This window comes from Dendropsophus ebraccatus, chromosome 2 (assembly GCF_027789765.1).
Source record: "Dendropsophus ebraccatus isolate aDenEbr1 chromosome 2, aDenEbr1.pat, whole genome shotgun sequence".
Taxonomy (NCBI): domain Eukaryota; kingdom Metazoa; phylum Chordata; class Amphibia; order Anura; family Hylidae; genus Dendropsophus; species Dendropsophus ebraccatus.
In genome coordinates, this window is record NC_091455.1 from 131,726,443 (window position 1) to 131,746,924 (window position 20,482).

Consider the following 20,482-nt stretch of genomic DNA (forward strand, 5'->3'; position numbering starts at 1 on the left):
TCATTAAGACACCTGTGCAATGTTCAAACAGAAGTAAATGTTCCAGTGGCATTCCTAATGATGAAGAGGGTGGGGAGGAGGGACGGAGGGGGTGGTGCAAAGTTAGGGCACAGATACACCCGTAGGGCACAGACCTGCAATTTTAAAAGTAATGTTTTATGACAATAAAGTGGTTTGGGGGGGACAGATTGTGGGTGCAGAGTCGCTTTAAAGGGGACCTAACACCATGTTAGACAAAACTAACCTGCAGATAGCTCCCTAGAGAGCACGGGGTGCTGAGGATGAAGGTATGTCTCTTACCTTCATCCTTGGCACCTTTCCTGTGCTGTTAGTTGTGAAATCCTCTACGCGGTAATGTCTAAAGAAACACAAACATCCACTGCCTCTCTGATCATATGCTAACTGCTGTGCTGTTTAACCCTTATGCTTTACATTGCAATAGGTTTGTATGTTGTACAAAATATAATGATGTTGGTCCACTGTAATATATGTTATGCAACCAGATGGGAATCCACTACTGCACATGGCCAGTGATGCCTGTAAATGTGTGTAAGAAGCTGAAATGAGATGCCAGCTGAAGAATATCACCCTATAATATCATACTTAGAGAAAAAAAACAAGCAATTGGTAGAACATCCTGTTATTGCACCTGTATCATATGTCAGAAGCTTTGCAGCTCTAGAAGCAGGACCCAAATACATTATTGACAACGAACAATATATTTTGTTAAGAAAATAATTTAATAGCGTCACTACAAAATTACATTTATACTTCTAATATCATGAAAAAAGCACAAAGAAGAAAAATAGTTTCACGCTTCAGAAAACTACATGTTCCAGGATGTTATTTCATACATTAAAGCTTTCAGTTGTCTTGCTTCATAAGTTACAGTGTTCTTGCCAATGTGCATCTTTTCCTCTTCTAGTGGCTGCTCGATTATGGCTGGAATGTTTTTACCATAAACTGTGAAGAGAAAAGAATTGATTCAATGTATTGTATGTTAGTATATTGAGCAAAAACACAGATCTTCTATACCACTAATACATATGTTCTGATATTCCACAATACTGATTTACGCTTACGAAAAGCTTCACCAACAACAACCTCTGCACTTTGGATACATCGGATAATGTGAACCCACTCCAACTAGCCTTCTCTTATATATCACTGATACATTAGAGAATACAGAAATCATTGTTAGACATGTATGTTTTAATATATACAAGAGCTGACTAAAAACTGTTATTATGATGAAATTTCTCTTGATTTGACTGTTTATAAACATAAAAATAATAATTGTTTCCTGATACATCACTATGGCTATATTTACTCACCTTAACAAGAATTAATGAGAGAAATGGAAAGCTGTACGTCTTTGGGGGCCTATTCCACAGAGCAATAATCAGCCGAATTGGCCCGATTATCGCTCTGTGGAATAGAAGCAACGAACAGCTGATGATTGTGTATTCGGCTGATTGTTTATTTAGGGTCCAACCTAAAATCATCGGGCACCCACCGCGCATCACTGCATGGAATAGTGATACACGGCGGGCGACCGACAATTCTACAAGCACAATACATTACCTAAGCATGTTGCAGGTCTTCTCCTGCGCTTTTCTTCCTCCCGTACCGCGCGCAGCAGCAGCAGCAGCAGCTTTGGTGCGGCCTGTTTTAGCTGACAGACCACTCAGCCAATCACTGGTCAGGACCGCCACGGCCAGTGATTATCTGAGCGGTCTGTCAGCTCAGACAGGCCGCACCGAAGCTGCTGCTGCGCGTGGGACCGGGAGGAAGAGGAGGGCAGGAGAAGACCTGCAACATAGATAGATAATGTATGGTGTTTAACAAGGGCTACAAGAACATCAGTAACGATGTTCCTGCAGCCCTCGCTAAATGATTATCGGGCCATTGAATAGGTCTACATTATTGATCGGGCCCTGGTGGGCCCATGGAATAGGACCCTTAGCCAAGGGTATAGCTACAGGGACTTGTGGGGTAAGTGTCCTAGCACTAGACATACAACCAGTACAAGTGCCATAAAATAATGGGCATACATACTACTATTTTTGCACCAGACTCTCTGCATCGTAGTAAGTTGTACTAGGGCAGGCTGTTGCCTAAACTGCAATAGAATGTTAAGGTTTGCCAAGAAACTGTAACACACACATATGCTGGCTTCATGATCTGTGTTCACCTATGCAGCCTTGTCACATAAACTTTCAAAACTTACTTTCACAATGTTCCAAAAACTGGATGCATTCATATATGACGCTGTCCTGGAGCATGATCATGTGCTTTGACATGTTTTCTAGCAGAGATAGGAAGCACCTCTTTGCATAATACCATGTGTCTGTTCCAAGCTGTAAACCAAATTAAGATATTTAGTGAGAACAAAATAAAATATTGGTATATTCTGTCCAAGTCTTATAAGCAATTTGATAAATGTGACAGAAAGAAAAGTGCAAATCTTCGGTTTCCTGACGATGGTGTTAAATGTGGGAAAAGCAAATGCAATGCCTCCAGACTATACATATTTAGTTCCTATGGAAATAGTGATTTCCTATCGACATCAGCCTCATCTCTGCTCATAAGCATAATAAGCGAGAAGAGGAGCAATATTTTTTTGGCCGTGTTTGAGAAGAGGTTTATCTTCTCACTGACCAATGAATTCATTAAATATGTCGTCACATATAAACGCTTCATGGACGACATATTTATCATTTGGTCAGGGACCAAGGAACAATTCTCAAGCTTTGTAGAATACCTAAATAAAGATGCTAAAATGAATATGGTGTTTACATCAGTATATGGAGGCGACACCTTGGATTTCTTGGATGTAAAAGTGGAAGTATTGGATGGCCACATTACGACGTCTGGTTTTCGTAAACCTACTGCCTCCAATGCTTTATTACACTATGATAGCTTCCACCCTTTCCATGTTAAGAGGGCTATTCCTTATGGGCAGTTCCTGCGACTTCGACGCCTTAATAGTACTGATGAAGGTTATCTGGCACAGGCCCAGGAACTGTCCATTAGGTTAGAAGAAAGAGGTTACCCCCACCGAATCATTAGTGAAGCAAAACATAGAGCGTGGAGTCAGCCTAGAGAACAAGTAGTGAAATATAGAAAGAGAAAAAGAGGAGATAGGAGATTTGTTTTTTCTTTTAGATACACAGAAATGAACCAGGTTATTCAGAATGCGATCAGGACACACTGGCATTTAATAGAAAGTGATGAAGAGGTCAGGGATATCGCTATTAGACAGCCTATATTTTCATATAGACGTACACGTACTATCAGGGACACACTTAATACATCTAAAGCCAATAATGTTACCAATATGAGAACAAATTACTGGTTAGAAAATCGTGGTCCTAGAGGTAATCATAAATGTGGTTTTTGCTCCTTTTGTAGCCATATGCGGGAGGGTAGTGAGGTGACTATAGGTGGCACAAGGTGGGAAGTTAGACAGCTGGTGACTTGTAGGTCTAATTTTGTTGTCTATGCCATCTTGTGCCCCTGTGGTCACTTCTATATAGGTAAGACCATCAGACAACTGTTTGTTAGATTTAGGGAACATTGTAACTCTATAAGGACAGGAGTAGGTTGTACTCGCCTAATTGATCATATTAACAGTAAACATAATGGTGATAAAAATGTCCTTAAATTCCTAGGTCTGGAGGTAGTAAAACCATTTAGAAATGGAGGAGATCGCCATCAGCGGCTGCTGAAACGAGAATCCTGGTGGATCATGAAAACAGGAGCCCTATGGGCCCTGGGCTTAAATGATAAAAATGACATGAGTGTTTTCATATAATTGCAAATTCACTGTGGACGTGTTGTATGTTATGGTTTTAACTATATGTTTCTTTTATGTATACACTTTGTTATGTGTTTTGGCGGTCTTTTGTATCGTTACATATGGAGTTAATATGGTAACTATAGCAACGGCTTGAGCACACGCATAAAGCTGCGCCTGCCGTATGACGTAGATTATGTGAGCCAGTTGAAGCGCGCAGGCGCGAAACGTCGTTGCTCTTATCTGTGGAACGCACCGCTTGTTTGTACACTGCTCTGTCCCTGAAATAAAGCATCTGATTTTTCACTCCAATTTGGTGAGTTGCCGTTGTACCTCTACTTGTCTTCAGTTGTTTGGTGGACTCTGGCCTTTTACAACCGGCACCACCGGAGCGGCTATGTGGTATATGGATCGCTGGACTGTTGGAGTATATTGAGTGTCGTAGTGCCTGCCTTTCTCCCTCTACCTGTGTATTTGTAAAATATTGGTATATTCTGTCCAAGTCTTATAAGCAATTTGATAAATGTGACAGAAAGAAAAGTGCAAATCTTCGGTTTCCTGACGATGGTGTTAAATGTGGGAAAAGCAAATGCAATGCCTCCAGACTATACATATTTAGTTCCTATGGAAATAGTGATTTCCTATCGACATCAGCCTCATCTCTGCTCATAAGCATAATAAGCGAGAAGAGGAGCAGCTGCGATTTCCCAACGACGGAACCGGCAACCAGAGCGGGATTGGTGGTGGTGGTGGTGGTGGTTGTGGTGGTGGGGGGGGGGGGCAAGTATTGGGCACTCTATTAAGGGATGGGGTGGGTTTGGCCCCGCTCTCCCAGGTGACAGGTTCCCTTTCCTGGTTTTATTCCTGCGACCCTCCACAATTTTTGTAGCTCAGCTTTGGACCCATTCTATTTTATCAATAAATTTTTGTAGATGAGGTCTCCAGAACAGGACACAGAATTCCAGATTTGTTCTTAACAGAGCTCTATACAGCAGGATCACAATCTCCCTCTTTCTCCCAGTTTTACCTCTAGCAATACAGCCCAGCATGTGATCTGCTTACCCTACTGCCTGGTTGCACATTTAAGGCTGTTAGAAATCACTACCCCTAAATCCTTCTCTTCTGGAGTCTTCGCTAAAACAGTACTGCTAATATGATATTCAGCCAGAGGATTCCTCCTCCTCAAGTGAATTATTTTACATTTGGAAACACTGAACTGGAGTTTCATTTGTTCTGATCACTTATCTAGTGAAGCGAAATTATTTACCAAATTGCAGACACCTCCAGGAACATCAACCCTATGGCAAACAGACAAATCCTGCCTATTAAACCTTCTCTAATGTCACTTACAAACATTTTAAAATAGGATCCATAGTAAGACATGTACAAGTTGGATATCATTGTAATCTTCCCAACCTGAGGAATACAGATAACCAGTTAATTTTACCACTCCGTGAACAGTGTGAAAACTATAAGTAAAAAGCTTACAAGACTCTGATCCTGGATCCGTTATGTTTATCTTTCTATGCATTTGAATTCTCATGCTGTAAGCCTACAACTGAGGCATAGATGCATTGAGAAGACTAGTAGCCAAGCGATAAAAAAGAGGTGACAATTGTCTGCGGGGTTCAAAATGTATGAAGAAGTGAGATGAAATATAAAATTATAGATTTGGAATTAGTGTAATAATAGATTTGGAATGATTTGAAGTATTTACCGATAACTGTAGTTTAGGGGTATTCTGGAGGTAACAGAGTACCCTTCATGAATCTGGTAGAGAGTTCCACAGTCTCACTGTTTTCACAGAAAAGATTTATCCGTGCACACACAGCTTCTTAGTCCAGGTGGACACCAGAGCCAACATGCCAGGGCCCGCCACCACTTCCTCTTTGACCAACCCCCGCCCACGGGACACCTCACTGCTCCACATTCCTGCTCTTTCTCTTCCCGGCCGATGCACATGTCCCCACCTCCTAGGGTGTGCACGCTGGCTTTCACAGATTTAAAGGGGCAGTACGCCCTTAATTGGTTGCTTCACCTGAAGCACTCTCCTATGTTACACCTGTCCTGACCCTCCCTTTTGGAGCTTCTGTATTTGCTGCCCTTAGCATCCCAGCTTTTCTGCCTGTGATTCCTGCCCATGGTTGCTGCCTGTGTTCCTGCCGTAGTTCCAGAGTCCTGCCTGCGTGTCTCCAGCTGCATCTCGCCTGCCTCTGCTAGCAAGCCAAGCCAGGGGTAACCAGCTGGGAGTCGCCTGCTGCAGCAAGTCCATCCCACCTTTTGGTGGGCTCTGGGAAACCACCGGCCCCTTAGACTCCGCTCCCTGGTGCAGCTTTAGCCATTGATAGCGGCGGTTCCACGACTCCTGCTGTTCCTTCAGACGTAGGAGATGCCCTCTTGCTGTAAAAAGATCACTAGGCAGCTCTGTCTACTCATATAATTCTACATTGTACTTAGATCACCTTAGGATGTCCTTTTCTCAAATTAAATATCCTCAAATGTGATAGTCTGTCTTGGTTCTGCAATGTAGCCATTCCTTTTATTTTTTTGGTCTATTCAGACAGAGAACTAATAGGAGGCTAACGCTCTTTCCTTTCACTTTTATAGGAATTACTGAAACAGTCTGGCACATATGCGTCAATTTATTTTCCATAGGGATGCAGCTGTCGGCTTACCAGGCATCTTGGGGGGGATTCCTATTTTTCCCATACAGAAGATCCCTAAAATGCATGGCAAATCCTGTGGATGCTCGGATTGGGAATACCCCGTTAAAGCCATATTTACACCCTGTATTTTTTCATTAAATAACAGTCGGCATTCTATTATAAAATAACTGTTGCACTTCACAGCGGTTGTCAAATTTATGTTTATGTCATTAATTTGCGGCCTTTATTTAATAAACTGCGGCTGTTGTTTTATGTAGTTTACAAACAGTTTTTTAAATTCACCATCCTTTTAACCATCTTTTATAATAAACTCAATGGACCTTTATAGAAAAATAAAAACACACCAAAAGGGCCATCTCGAACCTAACCTAGAATAATGTACCAGAGGCCACAGTATGTTAAACAGCAGCCGTTATTTGATGCTCAAAATAACTGATGTGCTTTGGAGTATCAAATAATGGGCGCTAAAAAACATTGTGTGAACATAGCCTAAGGGTAGCTTCACACGTACTGTATCGCAGCGGATTTTCTGCTGCGGATCCGCAGCAGATTTGACTGAATGGATGAACACAGCATCAAATCCGCACTGTAAAATCTGCTGCGCAGATTTGATTTGATGCTGTGCTCATTCCTTTAATCAAATCTGCTGCGGATCCGCAGCAGAAAATCAACTGCGGTGTGGTATGTGTGAAGCTACCCTTAAAGGTTTCATTCAGGCTTAGGGGCCTATTCCACGGAGCGATAATCGGCGAAATCGGCCCAATATCGCTCGGTGGAATAGAGAAAACGATTAGCTGATGATCGTGTCATCGACTGATTGTTTATTTAGGCCCAAAGCTAAAATCATCGGTGACCCACCGTGCATCGCTTCGTTGAATAGCGACCGACGATGTGAGAAGCAGCATACATTACCTAGCAGGGCTTCTCCTCCGCTCCGTTTTTTTCCACGGGTCTTGCGGCACAGCATCAGCTTCGGTGCGGCCTGACTGAGCTGTCAGACCACTCAGCCAATCACTGTCCGCGACAGACGCGGCCAGTGATTGGCTGAGCGGTCTGACAGCTCAGTAAGGCCGCTCCGGAGTTGATGCTGCGCCGCGGGACCCGGTGAGGAAGACGGATCGGATAGGTAATGTATGCTGCAAGGGCTGCAAGGACATCGATAACCATGTCCCTGCAGCTCTCGCTAACGATTGTCGGGCCGAGGAATAGGCCCAATGAACGAGTGCCGATCTAGCAGATCAGCGCTCGTTTACATCGTTGATCGGGCCCTGTTTGGCCCATCGAATAGGACCCTTAGACAAACATGCCCACTTTCTTCCAGAAACAGCTACACTCTTGTCCTAAATTTGAGCTTAATTGTAATACCACACACAAAGACTAAATCTCTGTGGTCTAGCTTATGCTCATACTTGCCTTTTTGTTGTATGGCTCCAAGCTTTTGATAACTCGTGATATGCCGAATTCATAATTCCCTTTGGCGCAGTAAAGAGTTCTGGAGCAAAACAGAAAGCAAACATAAATCACTAGTAAGAGTTCTAAAAATACCAGATGCTCAGAGAAGCTTTGTGAGATGCATACAGAGTGGGAACTTTACATTGTGATATGAAGCTGGAGCCAAAGACTCTACTGCATTAAATCTATTATAGTATAGTATGATTTGAACATACATCAACTAAGTATACTTTCTTCCAAGCTGCAGATGTCTTTTCTGAAGACATGCCACGCTGGGGTGACTACAATAGCCAAATTTTGTGGATTGCAGTACATGCATCTAAGCTATACAGCAGAGATGGGGAACCTTTGGCCCTCCAGCCGTTGCAAAAATACAATTCCCATCATGTCTGGACAGCCAAAACTTTGCTTTGGCTGTCCAGGCATGATGGGAATTGTAGTTTTGCAACAGCTGGAGGGCTGAAGGTTCCTCATCCCTGCTATAGAGTAAAGCATTTGCTTCTACAAGGACCCATTTTCTTGAAAATATTTAAAGGAATCATAAAGCAGCATTGATTAGACTGCATCCACCCTCCAAACCCATTTATTTGTACTAAAAAGTTGAATTGGGAAAGGCTGTATACTAAGGATACAATGACACATACTAGGTCTGCAGCAAATTTGAAGCTTCAGATTTTAAGCAGATATAGCATCAAATCTGCAGCTTCAAATCTGCAACATCAAATCTGCGGCAGATCCTGAATGTTTGAATAGACCCAAGAGGGTTTTTCCGGGCAAAATAGACTGATAGGCTTTCCATAGCATAGCTCATCAGTCACTGATTGGTGGGATGCTGACACCCCTGCCCATCAGCATCGGCACTGAGCTGTAGTTACAAATCGCTACCACTGCACAGTGAACAGAGACAACTGCTTCCAGCCAGGTTCACTGTGTATTGTGGACACGAAACAGCAGAGGTGCTGCGTGTTGGCGCCCCGCCGATTATTGACCGATGAGCTATCTTGTGGATATCCCATCAGTCTATTTTGCCAAGAAAACCCCCTTTAAAGTGGAAGACCAAGGAAAATGAAAATTTTTCCATCAGGCAAGGGCAAACATAACAAACAAGCGTTACTAGGTAAGTAACTCCTGTGCCTGAAGCACTGCATCCCAGGCTCCTGGACCCTGTGGGAACTCACTTCCCCCAAGTTCTCAGGGGAAAATACATAAACCGGCTGATGGATTGCCTGTTCAGCCAATCTGTGACATCAGAGGTCTCCTGAAAAAGGAGATCCAGGAGCCCAGAGGCAGTAAGGCAGTGCTGCGGAGGCACAGAGACAGGTGAGTAGAAAATATTCATTTTTCTCAGACTTCTCATTTAGGGTTAAAGGGGTATTCCGCGACCCGCGTCTCTATTCATTCCTATGGAGCAATGGAAAGAGCTGAGTACAGCTCTCTTCCGGCATATTCGGCTCTTTCCGACGCTCCATAGGAATAAATAGAGCAGCGAGTCATATGCCAATAGAGACTTGAGTTTTTTTGTTATAATTGATCTATAATACAGCTACTGTATATATTTCACTTACAATTAGTGTGGCTTGCACTTTATGACATACCCCTTTATTTCTATATGTGTGTAATTTAAAGGGGTAGTGCGGCGATTTTCTTTTTCTGCTTAATTAACACACATTACAAAGTTATATAACTTCGCTGTCTTCCACAGCAGTCAGTGGGAAAGGAAAAGGTTGCTGGTGCACATGCACACCAGCAGCCTTTTCATTGGCTGGAGCACATCACATGGCTTCCTGATTGGCTTGCTTGCTGAGCTTGCTGGAAGCCATGTGATGCGCTCCAGCCAATGAATTGGCTTGCTGGCTGAGCTTGCTGGAAGCCATGGGATGCGCTCCATCCAATGAAAAGGCTGCATGCGCACCAGCAGCCTGTTCTCTTCCATTCACTGCACCAGGACCTGGAAGTGAGGACAGCGACCGAAGATGGCGGGGACGCGGCCGATGGGAAATTCGAATGGCGATTGTCACCGGAGGAATGGTAAGTATATTTGCTGTGTGTGTCTGTGTTTTTTTTTTTTTGGGGGGGGGGGGGGGGGCAGAGTACTTCTTTAAGGTTAAGCGCTTTTGGTTCACTTACCCAATAACTAAGTTAACGATACAAAGATGGTAAATTTTTTTATCTGGATAGTCATAAGCGATTTGTTCTTCTTCTTTTTCAATCTTCCTCATAAATTCCTCAGCCTAGTTTAGCAAAGAACAGATAGTTATAAAATAACAAAAATATATGTTGAGTAATGACTGCTCTTCTCCCCCAAGTGTGTAATTTGTCTTGCTGTAAAGCAGATCACTAAATACTGTTAAAAATGGCCCAGGCAATATGGAAGCCCCCATAACAATGTACAAATAGCAAAATAAATAAAAATTAAAGTCAGAAAACAGAAATAATTAGAATAAACAAAGAAAAGTTTTAGATTCTGACTCCAAACAGTAAAAGAAAATTTGGGTGACACATTCCCTTTTAGTTCAACCTATAACCCTACTGTGTTGATGCCAGAGAAAGGCATGTAATCTAGTGCCTATAACTTGTAACGTTATATTTTTCAAGAAAAGCATCCAGGACTCCTTTGAACTTGTTTAGAGAGTCAGCCATGACAACATCATGTGGCAGAGAGTTCCATAGTCTCACTGCTCTTACAGTAAGGAATCCATGTCTGTGCCGATGGTGAAACCTTTCTCTTTCCTCTAGATGTAGAGGATGCCCCCTTGTTATGGTTACAGGCCTAGGTGTAAGATCACTACAAAGATCTCTGTACTGTCCATTCATATATTTTTACATTGTGATCAGATCGCCCCTAAGACATCTTTTTTTTCTAAACTAAATAACCCCAAGCTTGATAATCTGTCTTGGTACTGTACCTGCACCTCCAACCATTTCCTTTTTGACAATCAGGGGGACCCCTGAGGAGGCAAGGCCATGCGAAACGTGCGTAGGGATTAAGCATCGTCACACTGCCATGGGTCACTATGATTTTATTATAAGTTATTATGTTATTAACCCCTTAATGTCAAAGCCAATTTTCGTTTTTGCGCTTTTGCTTTTTCCATTTTATGTTTAAAAGTCCATAGCGCTTGCATTTTTTCACCTAGAGACGTATATGAGCGCTTATTTTTTGCGAAACCAATTGTACTTTGTAATGACAGGCATTATTTTTCCATAAAATATGCTGCGAAACCGGAAAAAAATAATTTGCGCTGTCAAATTGAAAAAAAAAACTAATTTGTTTTGATTTCGGGGAGTTTTGCATTTACGCCGTTTGCCCTATAGTAAAACTGACTTGTTATGCATGTTCCTCAAGTTGTTACGATTACAATGATATGTAACATGTATAACTTTTATATTATGTGATGGCCTGTAAAAAATTCAAACCATTGTTAACAAATATATGTTCCTTAAAATCGCTCCATTCCCAGGCTTATAGCGCTTTTATCCTTTGGTCTATGGGGCTGTGTAAGGTGTCATTTTTTGCGCCATGATGCGTTCTTTCTATAGGTACCTTGATTGCGCAAATACGACTTTTTGAACGCTTTTTATAATTTTTTTTCTGGATTTGATGCGACCAAAAATGCACAATTTTGCACTTTGGAATTTTTTTGCGCTGACGCCGTTTACCGTGCGAGATCAGGAATGTGATTAATTAATAGTTCGGGCGATTACGTGCGCGGCGATACCAAATATGTTTATTTATTTGTTTATTTATTAATTTATATTTATAAAATAGGAAAAGAGGGGTGATTTGGACTTTTATTAGGGGAGGGGATTTTTTATTAATTAAAACACATTTTTACTTTTTTTTTTTTACATAAACTAGAAGCCCCCCTGGGGGACTTGTATATAGACAGCACTGATCTCTCATAGAGATCAATGCTGTGTATATACACAGCAAAGATCATTGTAATCGGTAATAGATTGCTATGGCCTGCTGCAGGCCACAGCAATCTATTGCCGAGCCGGGATCAGCGTCATTCCGACGCTAAGACCCGGGCCGGCCAGAAGAACGGAAGAAGAACAGATCCGTGCCACTAGACACCAGGGACGTGCAGTACAAAGCACTTCAATGCAGCTGTCAGGTTTGACAGCTGCATTGAAGTGCTTAATTAGCCGGCGCAGCAACGGGACCCGCGCCGGCTAATAGAGGCACTGCCCGGCTGCAGATTGCAGCCGGGATCGGTGCCGTTCAGAGCGGGCTCCCGGCGGGACCCACGCTCTGAACACCCCCCGCGGCACCATGACGTACCAGGTACGTCATGGGACGCTAAGGGGTTAAGGGGCGACCAGAATTGTGTTTTATTCCTATTTTAGGAGGCCCTCTTATATTTCCTATATGTAATTATATTTGTGCTGATTCAGAACATTGGTTATTTTAGCTGGTATATGATATACTATAGGCGGTGTGTTTTTAGGACGCCATTTTGTAACCTTTTGGAATACGTGATATATATAATCTTTTTGTAAAGCTTTTTATCTGAAAATAAATGAATGACTTGGCATAAGCCTTGGTTTTTTGGTTTCTTTGGTATAAAAAAAGGGTAACTACTAACTATCGCATTCAGGGGTTATACTTATGAGACTTGCACATGTTAATCAAAGAGGCAATTTATGTTAAAAGGGTTCTCTTAAAAGAACACACTTACCAGGTCATTTTGGCTTGTCATGATGTAAGACACACATAGATTTGCAAGGACAATGGCGCTGACATTCAGAATCTGTAACATAGACAGATGTAATTATTACTTTTTTCCCCAATACAAAAATTTTGCACACACGTATCTTAATGTTGTTACTCATCTAAAAGTGTGGATGTGTAACTAATTGAGTAACTTAATGGATGATGGTGATGGAAAAGTGTGTTTTCGACTTCACAGTGATGGCATATAATATTTCACACACACTGCCCACTTTTAGCGTACCGTATACTTAGAAATGGAAACATTTAAAGCCCATGCACCAAGTTATAAAAACTACAATACTTTATTCCAAAAACAAGGTTTTCCTATGTAAAACAACAGACCTCTGTATAATGTCCTATATTGTTTCATACATCAACACAAAACATTTGGAGTCGTGTATAAAAACAGTGTCATAAAAATAAAAGTGTTGCTCAATAAATGTTTTACCAAGAACTCAATACCGTAGACAGCCCTGTTGTTTTCCACTGCTTTTATGCATAACTAAAAGGTAATATATATACTAGTTATAAAAGCTTTGTTTTACTGTAACACAATAATATACTGTTGACACACATGTACATGGTAGAGCTGTAATTAGAATTGTGCTGAAAAAATTGTGCAGAATTTTCTTTCCCGAGAAATCCATCAGCAGATATATATACATATATAGTTTATAATATGTGTTGAACCCACTGATAAAGAGGAGGTAGAAAGTAACAACTTAACAGCAAAATGCCAAAAAATATAGAGTATACTCTAGTTTTCATGTTAGACATTACACTTTATTAAGGGAACATTCACACATACAATGTTTTCAGCAGAAAGATTAATGTTGCATGCTTTGAGCCTCAAACTCGTAACAAAAGACAAAAAATACAGCAAGAAATGCAGCTGAAAACACTATTTTCAGTTGCCTAAAAGGGTAATTCAGAGAAAAAATATTTTCGAATCAACTGGTTCCAGGAAGTTATACAGATTTGTAATTGACCTTCATTCAAAAAGCTCAAGTCTTCTAGTACTTATCAGCTGATGTATATCCAGCAGGATGTCATGTATTATTTCCAGTATGACACAGAGCACTCTGCTGCCCCCTCTGTCTTTGTCAGGAACTGTCCAGAGCACAAAAAATTTGCTATGGTGGTTTGGTCCTGATCTGGACAGTTCCTGACATTGACAGAGGTGGCAGCAATGAGCACCATGTCAGACTGAAAGAGCTACATGGTTTTTAAACTCACCCCTCCTCATGCCTCCATAGCGCCTCTCCCCAGTTACGCTGACAGCCGCCATATCTTATTTTCATCTGAAATCCAGGTACATCACGTATCCAACTTTTCCAGCGATTGCCTACTCAGCCAGTCTGTTATGTTGTTGCTGGAAGAGCTGCAAGTGGCCAGCGGTTGTCAACTGACCCAGGAGCAGCGCTACAGGGCATGGTGACGGGTTATCTCTCCTCCTCTCGACATTTCCTTGATGGGATAGAGGTGGCAGCAGGAAGAACTGTGTCAGACTGAAAAGAATACACTACTTCCTGCACAGCATACTGCAACTGATAAATACTGGAAAGCTTAAAGGGGTTATCGGGGGGCTAGCACATTATTAACATTTTGCTGTCAAATAAAAAAAAACATAACAAGTATGTTATGTCTACCTATCCACTCTCCCCTGGTGTCCCAATGCGGTCGCCGGTAACGCGTCCCCCGCTATCTGTAGTCACTGTTACTTCCAAGCCAAGCCTGCCTTGGGAGAGACAGTCCGCTCAGTCAATCGCTAACTAAGATAGGACAGTGCTAGAGCCAGTGATTGGCTGAGAGGGCTGTCACTCCGGGGAACGCCGGCGACCACATTGGGAAACCAGGGGAGCATGCAGAGGTAAGCATAAGCATTTTCCTATGTGGCAGCAACATGTTAAAAATAAGCAAGTGGCGGATTACAAAATTAAGTTTTGTTTGTTTGTTTTTTTTGGAGGGGACGGAGGACTCTTGTATTGTAATTATAGTATAGACATTATTCCTTGCAGTTAAAAAATAATAATAATAATATATATATATATATATATATATATAAATATATATATATATATATATAGACAAAAAGAGCACTCTTCTAGGGTACGTTAACAAAAAAGGTCTATTGGAAGTGGCTCTTGGTGCGCACCATAAACAAGACTTGAGACTTAAAGCTTAATCTTATGTGTATGGCTACCACTGAAGTATAAGCTACTCACAGCTGGTTTCAACTCCTCTACTCTCTATTATATTATTATAGTATATGTAATTTTATATACTGTATACAAATTATGGAAAATACTAAACTAAAGAATAATAAGCTATATTTCTACAGCTGCAAAACTGTAGAGGACACAGTGCTTAAAATAAGACCCAGAACATTGCACCTAGACCTTTCTAGGTTGTTTCCAGTCTCTTTGTCCTATATGAGGAGACCAGTATCACTGAAGTGTCAATGTAGGGGAGCCCTGGTATAGGTATTGCATTAAAGCCCATAAATTTGATGGCAGTCCTGCATGTGCTGGATATGTCTTTACTAGGTTTGCCTGTAAGCACTGGCATGTTTACAAGTATAAACCAGCGGTCACTGCTGCTTATGTAGGTTACAAAAGATTGAGCTGATGTGATTTTTGCACAGGGTATTGCACTTGCATTTACCTCTACCTGCATATATAGATACCTGAAAAACATAAAGCCTGATAATGGATGGCACTAATGGTAAAATACACAGAGAAAACGGCAGACTGGGAGGCAGAACAACACTATATAGAGACAAGCACTCAGAAACTTCATGCAACCAAAGCAATGGAAAAAATGCATAAAAGAAACAAAAGAGACAAACGCTCAGTTTACCGAAACTTTTCTCTTGCAGGGACATCCCTCAATGTTACACTGTCCCAGCTAAGACACACAGGAGAAAAATTATGCAGAAATGATGTGTACGCTTTATTAAATAGTGAGGGAATAGAGCAAGTTATCTCAGACTTTTCGTTTAATATATATTTTGTTAGAATCTTTTATTTTATTGATGGCACATTAAGGTTAAGGAAAATTTGCTGTATTTGCTTTTACAAATCTACATTCAGTGGGCTGTATGATATAGAAGATATCAGTGGGTAGAGGAGAATAAGCAGCTGCCACATATCTCTTCTGTAAGAGCAAAGGATCAGGCATAATTAAGTCTGACACCCTCAAAAACCTAGCAAGAAATCTTCAGAAGGATGATTGGTTTAAGATACTGAGATGAATTGACAGTGTCAGTTTAGTAGCAATAAGGTGCATGGTGTATTTTATATTCCCTGTACAAGCTGTCAGCAAAATACTGGTTACCACTTACAGCAATCTGTATTTCCTCAGTGCACTATAGACACAGATAGTATGTGTGTCAGTGTGTATTCTGCTTATAAGACCTGTGGTGCAACTACTAGAAACACGGCATATCTCTCAGCCTTGTGGGTTATTACTGTGAGATTCCCAATTGTAAAAGGATAAGGCTACACCAACACAGTGACTTTGTCAGCAATACAAATCGCATGGTCAATCATCACTATGTTGCACTAGCGCTAATAACGGCTAATGGGGTGGTGTTATGGGTTGTAATATGACCCCATTCCCTTACATTAGTTGTGATGCAGCACGATTCAGAGTGTAGCATAAGAAATCATTGCTATGCAATGTGTTTCACACCTACTGTTGTGGTGTAACCCTAACCTTACAAATTAAGGAACTGTTGCTTACATAATATATAATCTTTAATGTAATATAATCTAATAATATAATCTTTATTGTGCCTTGTTGGTGGCCATATGCCATTGGTTCCTCCTATGCAAGGCTAAGGCTAAGTTGGAAAAGATCGCCATGCTGCCTGATGTGCGTTGCTTTTACACAACAGCTTATACAGTTAAGCATATGCATCAATATTAATTCTGACATGGGTGAAGTGGGAAAGATAGTCCTGTTGCACTGCTGCATTACAACTAACGTAAGTGAATAGAATCACGCTGCAAACCAAAAGTGGCCATAACCACGATTAGAAAACAATTCACTTGTGGGTCACAATTCAACCCCACTTTCATTAGCTGCAATGCAGCACAATTTAAGGAGTACAGCACAGCAATCTTTGACCGTGTAGCCCTATTATACAGAACAGGGCCACAGTAGAGCTTAGATATAAGAGCCTCAATGCACTGATTTTGTATTTATGTCCATAAAGATGATAAAAAGGAACCCACCCCTTTAAACTGTATCTTTCAAAAGTTTTTACTGGGTCAGGAAGTGTTCAGACCCCAACTGATAACTAGAATAAACAGGGAGAGAAGCACCTCTCTCTCCCTGCTCTATGTCTAGAATGTTCCATAGACTTAACACGATACAGAGCAGGGAGAGAACATACTAAGGGCCCTATTCCACCGGACGATTATCATCATAATCGTTAACAATTAACAATCTCAAACGACCGCTATTGCGAAAGACCTGAAAACGTTCACTCATTTCCATGGAACGATAATCGTTTCTTATGATCGTAATTATAAAGGTCTTGTAAAGCGATCAACGATTTCTCGTTCGGTCGTTAATCGTTAACTGCATTTCAACCGAACGATTATCGTTTAGATTCGAACAATTTAACGATAATCTGAACGATAATCATCCGGTGTAATAGGGCCCTAAGGCTGGGTTCACACTGTGTTTTCAGCATCCGTATAACGGATCCTTTTTTTTAACGGTCAAAAAAGTCATGTCAACAGTACTTTATTGTGCGTCAAAAAAAACACATCCGTTTGGATCTGTTTTTTTTTTTAAATGGAAGTCAATGGAAAAACGGATCAAAAACGGATGCACACAAATGCATCCGTTTTTTGCAATCCATTTTTTGCAAAAAACGGATCCGTTAAACGGATGCTGAAAACACAGTGTGAACCTAGCTTAAAGGACAACTCCCATGAAAAACTTTTTCCCAGTAATTGAAGCACATTACAAAGTTATATAACACTGTAATATACTTCAATCACCTGTCTGTCCTCCTTCCCTGTCTTTTCCCCCCTCCACCCCCCACCAGGAAGTGTAAGAAACTCCTTCATACCTAATTACTGTCGTCACCAGGCTGCTCTCTCAGCTCCTTCTAGTGACGATGAGTCATCAGCAGGAGGGCTGCTCTAGCTCCTGTCACACCAGCCTCCCCCTCCCCTGCCTGATCAGGTGACTAGGCTTGCTCAGCTCCCATTGGCTGAGCAACTGTAAGCCATCTGTCATTCTGCAACTCAATAATGACTTGTGACTGACTCCCAACACATAACCAGCTACAGGACCCCCTCCCCCATACTCCCTTCTGCTGCCGAGTGGACTCAGTGAGTGAGTGATGTCACTTGCTTATCTTTCTCCTCACTCCCGGCATGTCAGCTACACAGACGTCTTATCTCTCCCCTGCTGCCCTGACCTAATCCTGCAGAATGTACACTACAGTGAGGTGAAAGTATGTGTGTGCAGCTTCAGTGTGTGTATATAGCAGCCTGACTGAAGAGAGCCAGAGAGGGGGTCATGTGTAGTGTATGATGGGAGTTGTAGTGAATGGAGGGGCAGGCACTTGCTGTGTCACAGCAGGGGGCTGGCTTGTCACAGCAAAGTGCATCATGGGAAGCTGAAACCAGGAAGCAAGGAAGAAATGAAGAACAAGACTAGAAATCAGAAGGTATACAGAGGGTGGGAAATTCAAACAGTGACAGCTCAGGAGGGATGATAAGTACAAAAGCTAGGTTTCTGATTGGTTTTTGATTTTTTTCCTTAGCGCGGGAGTTGTCCTTTAAGCACAAACTTCTCCCTGCTTCTCCCTGCCTACAGATTGATTGGGGTCTAAACACTCAGAAACAAACTAAAAGTTTTTGTTTATCAGGGTCTATGAGATATCAAAATGTTTTATATGAGTTTAAGAAATCATGTTTTAGGGTTTGTTCACCTGTGCTTACAGATGCTACTATCCCTAGGCACTGGAATGCACCAATAGTTTCCAGACTAACATCTTCCCCTTGTTTGCAAACCACTACATAACCTTTAGCCCATGAAACAACTAACTACTCTGGTAAGTAATAAATTAGTTGGTGATATGGGTGTATTGTAATCCATACTACTTACATTGTCATAGTGCTTCTTAACAATGGGCTCATAGAAGCCAATGGCCTCCTTGTATTTATTTTCCTGCATGAACAAGACGTGGGCCACATTCAGTTTCCATACATCATGCTCGTTGCAAAACTCCACAGATTTGCGGAAGATTTTCTCCACCATTTGATAGTTCTCCAAGTTCCAGTATATTTTTGCCTGGGCCATTAAGACTGGAATGTATCTACATAAAATATAAAAGCATTGTTAATGCTAAAAAATAGATTCAGAAAATGTCTTGGTAATGCTGGCTCATCCAAAACACTAGACCAGTTGCACACGAGGGTGTTAAATACATATTTTTGCTTCCATATTTACATATTTTTGCTTCCATATTGCAGAGGTTAAGTTCTGGCATGACTGCATATATATTTAATAGAGATGAGCGAACTGGGTTCGAGTCAATCCGAACCCGAACGATTTGCATTGGATTAGCTGGGGCTGCTGAATTTGCATAAAGCCCTAAGGTTGTCTGGATAACATGGATACAGCCAATGACTATATCCATGTTTTCCACATAGCCTTAGGGCTTTATCCAACTTCAGCAGCCCCCGCTAATCAAATGCCGAAAGTTCGGGTTCGGATGGACTCAAGCATGCTCGAGGTTCGCTCATCTCTAATATTTAACACATGTGTAAACACACAGGATCTATGCTGCCTATCTACATGGGGCATAGGCAGGGTATAAAAAGTGGAGTAATGTAGAGTCAGAGCATAGTAGGATCAGATGTTTGAATATCTCAGTAATGCTATGTGTGTCCTGCTACGTCATAATCCTGAAATGTCCACTATTTATAGATCATGAGAAATATCATACATTTCACAATATAAAACAACATGTATTTCTTAGTACGTTTGCCATGATTAAGAAGGGTTGCCTCAACAGCAATCAGTGCTTTTTTTACTTTGTAAAGATTTTAATGTGCTGACAATAAAGTTTTTGGAAGTTTTAGGAGCTGTGAAATCATCCCCTTTTTTATTACAAATATCTCCCACCCTTTGACACATAATACTCGTCTCACAGTTTTGTCAGAAGCTAGAGAGCCACCATCCAAGATAGAAACTGCAAACTCAACTACCTTAAAATTAAGCCTAGGTGATTGCTTCTAATGTCACTCTACCTACCAGGCCACCAGAAATACAAAGGAGCTGTTCTAGAATTCATCTGTTAGGGTGCCTTTACACATAGCGTATCTGCAGCAGATACTTGCCCATTTAGCGCTTTAACCCCCACAGCCCCAGAGCATACATCACCTGCTCCAGGCTCATGCTTGCTTCGGGGGCTACTAGCATCTCCCTGCTGTCACCCACAGCGCACTGATCAGCTGACCGCTGGGAGATGCCGAGAGGCCCCAAAGTAAGCAGGAGCCTGGAGCAGGTGATGTATGCTCCAGGGCTGCGCTGGCCCAGAGCATACCTTTTCTGCTCAGCGCTGCGGCTGTGTGTGAGGCTCCCAGCTCCCGTCAGTCCCAATCAGCGCCGCTGATTACAGTAATCTGGGGGGGGGGGTAGGGGTAATTTGGGAGTAAACTGCAATTATTACTATAATAAAAAGTGTGTGTTTTATTTTTTTGTATGTTTGTCACTTTTTGTACTTTATACATTCATTTTCACTGTATTACTATGATTACTGTGATATTTTCTATCACAGTAATCATAGTTCAGTGACAGAGACCAAATTGGTCTCTG

The 20,482-nt window shown here is 41.6% G+C and overlaps 1 protein-coding gene across 1 annotated transcript in view; it reads right to left on the reverse strand.

Moving 5' to 3' along the window:
* Positions 1-749: 749 nt before the first annotated feature.
* Positions 750-20,482, reverse strand: part of LOC138783541 (intraflagellar transport protein 70A) — a 50,169-nt gene continuing 30,436 nt past the window's right edge. Inside the window, exons 14-19 of the mRNA XM_069958347.1 lie at positions 18,767-18,977; positions 12,600-12,671; positions 10,045-10,148; positions 7,879-7,957; positions 2,231-2,360; positions 750-963 (exon numbers count right to left, since the gene is read on the reverse strand). Coding sequence (XP_069814448.1) covers positions 827-963; positions 2,231-2,360; positions 7,879-7,957; positions 10,045-10,148; positions 12,600-12,671; positions 18,767-18,977 — 733 coding nt within the window. The 3' untranslated portion in view covers positions 750-826. The remainder of the gene's footprint in view (positions 964-2,230; positions 2,361-7,878; positions 7,958-10,044; positions 10,149-12,599; positions 12,672-18,766; positions 18,978-20,482) is intronic.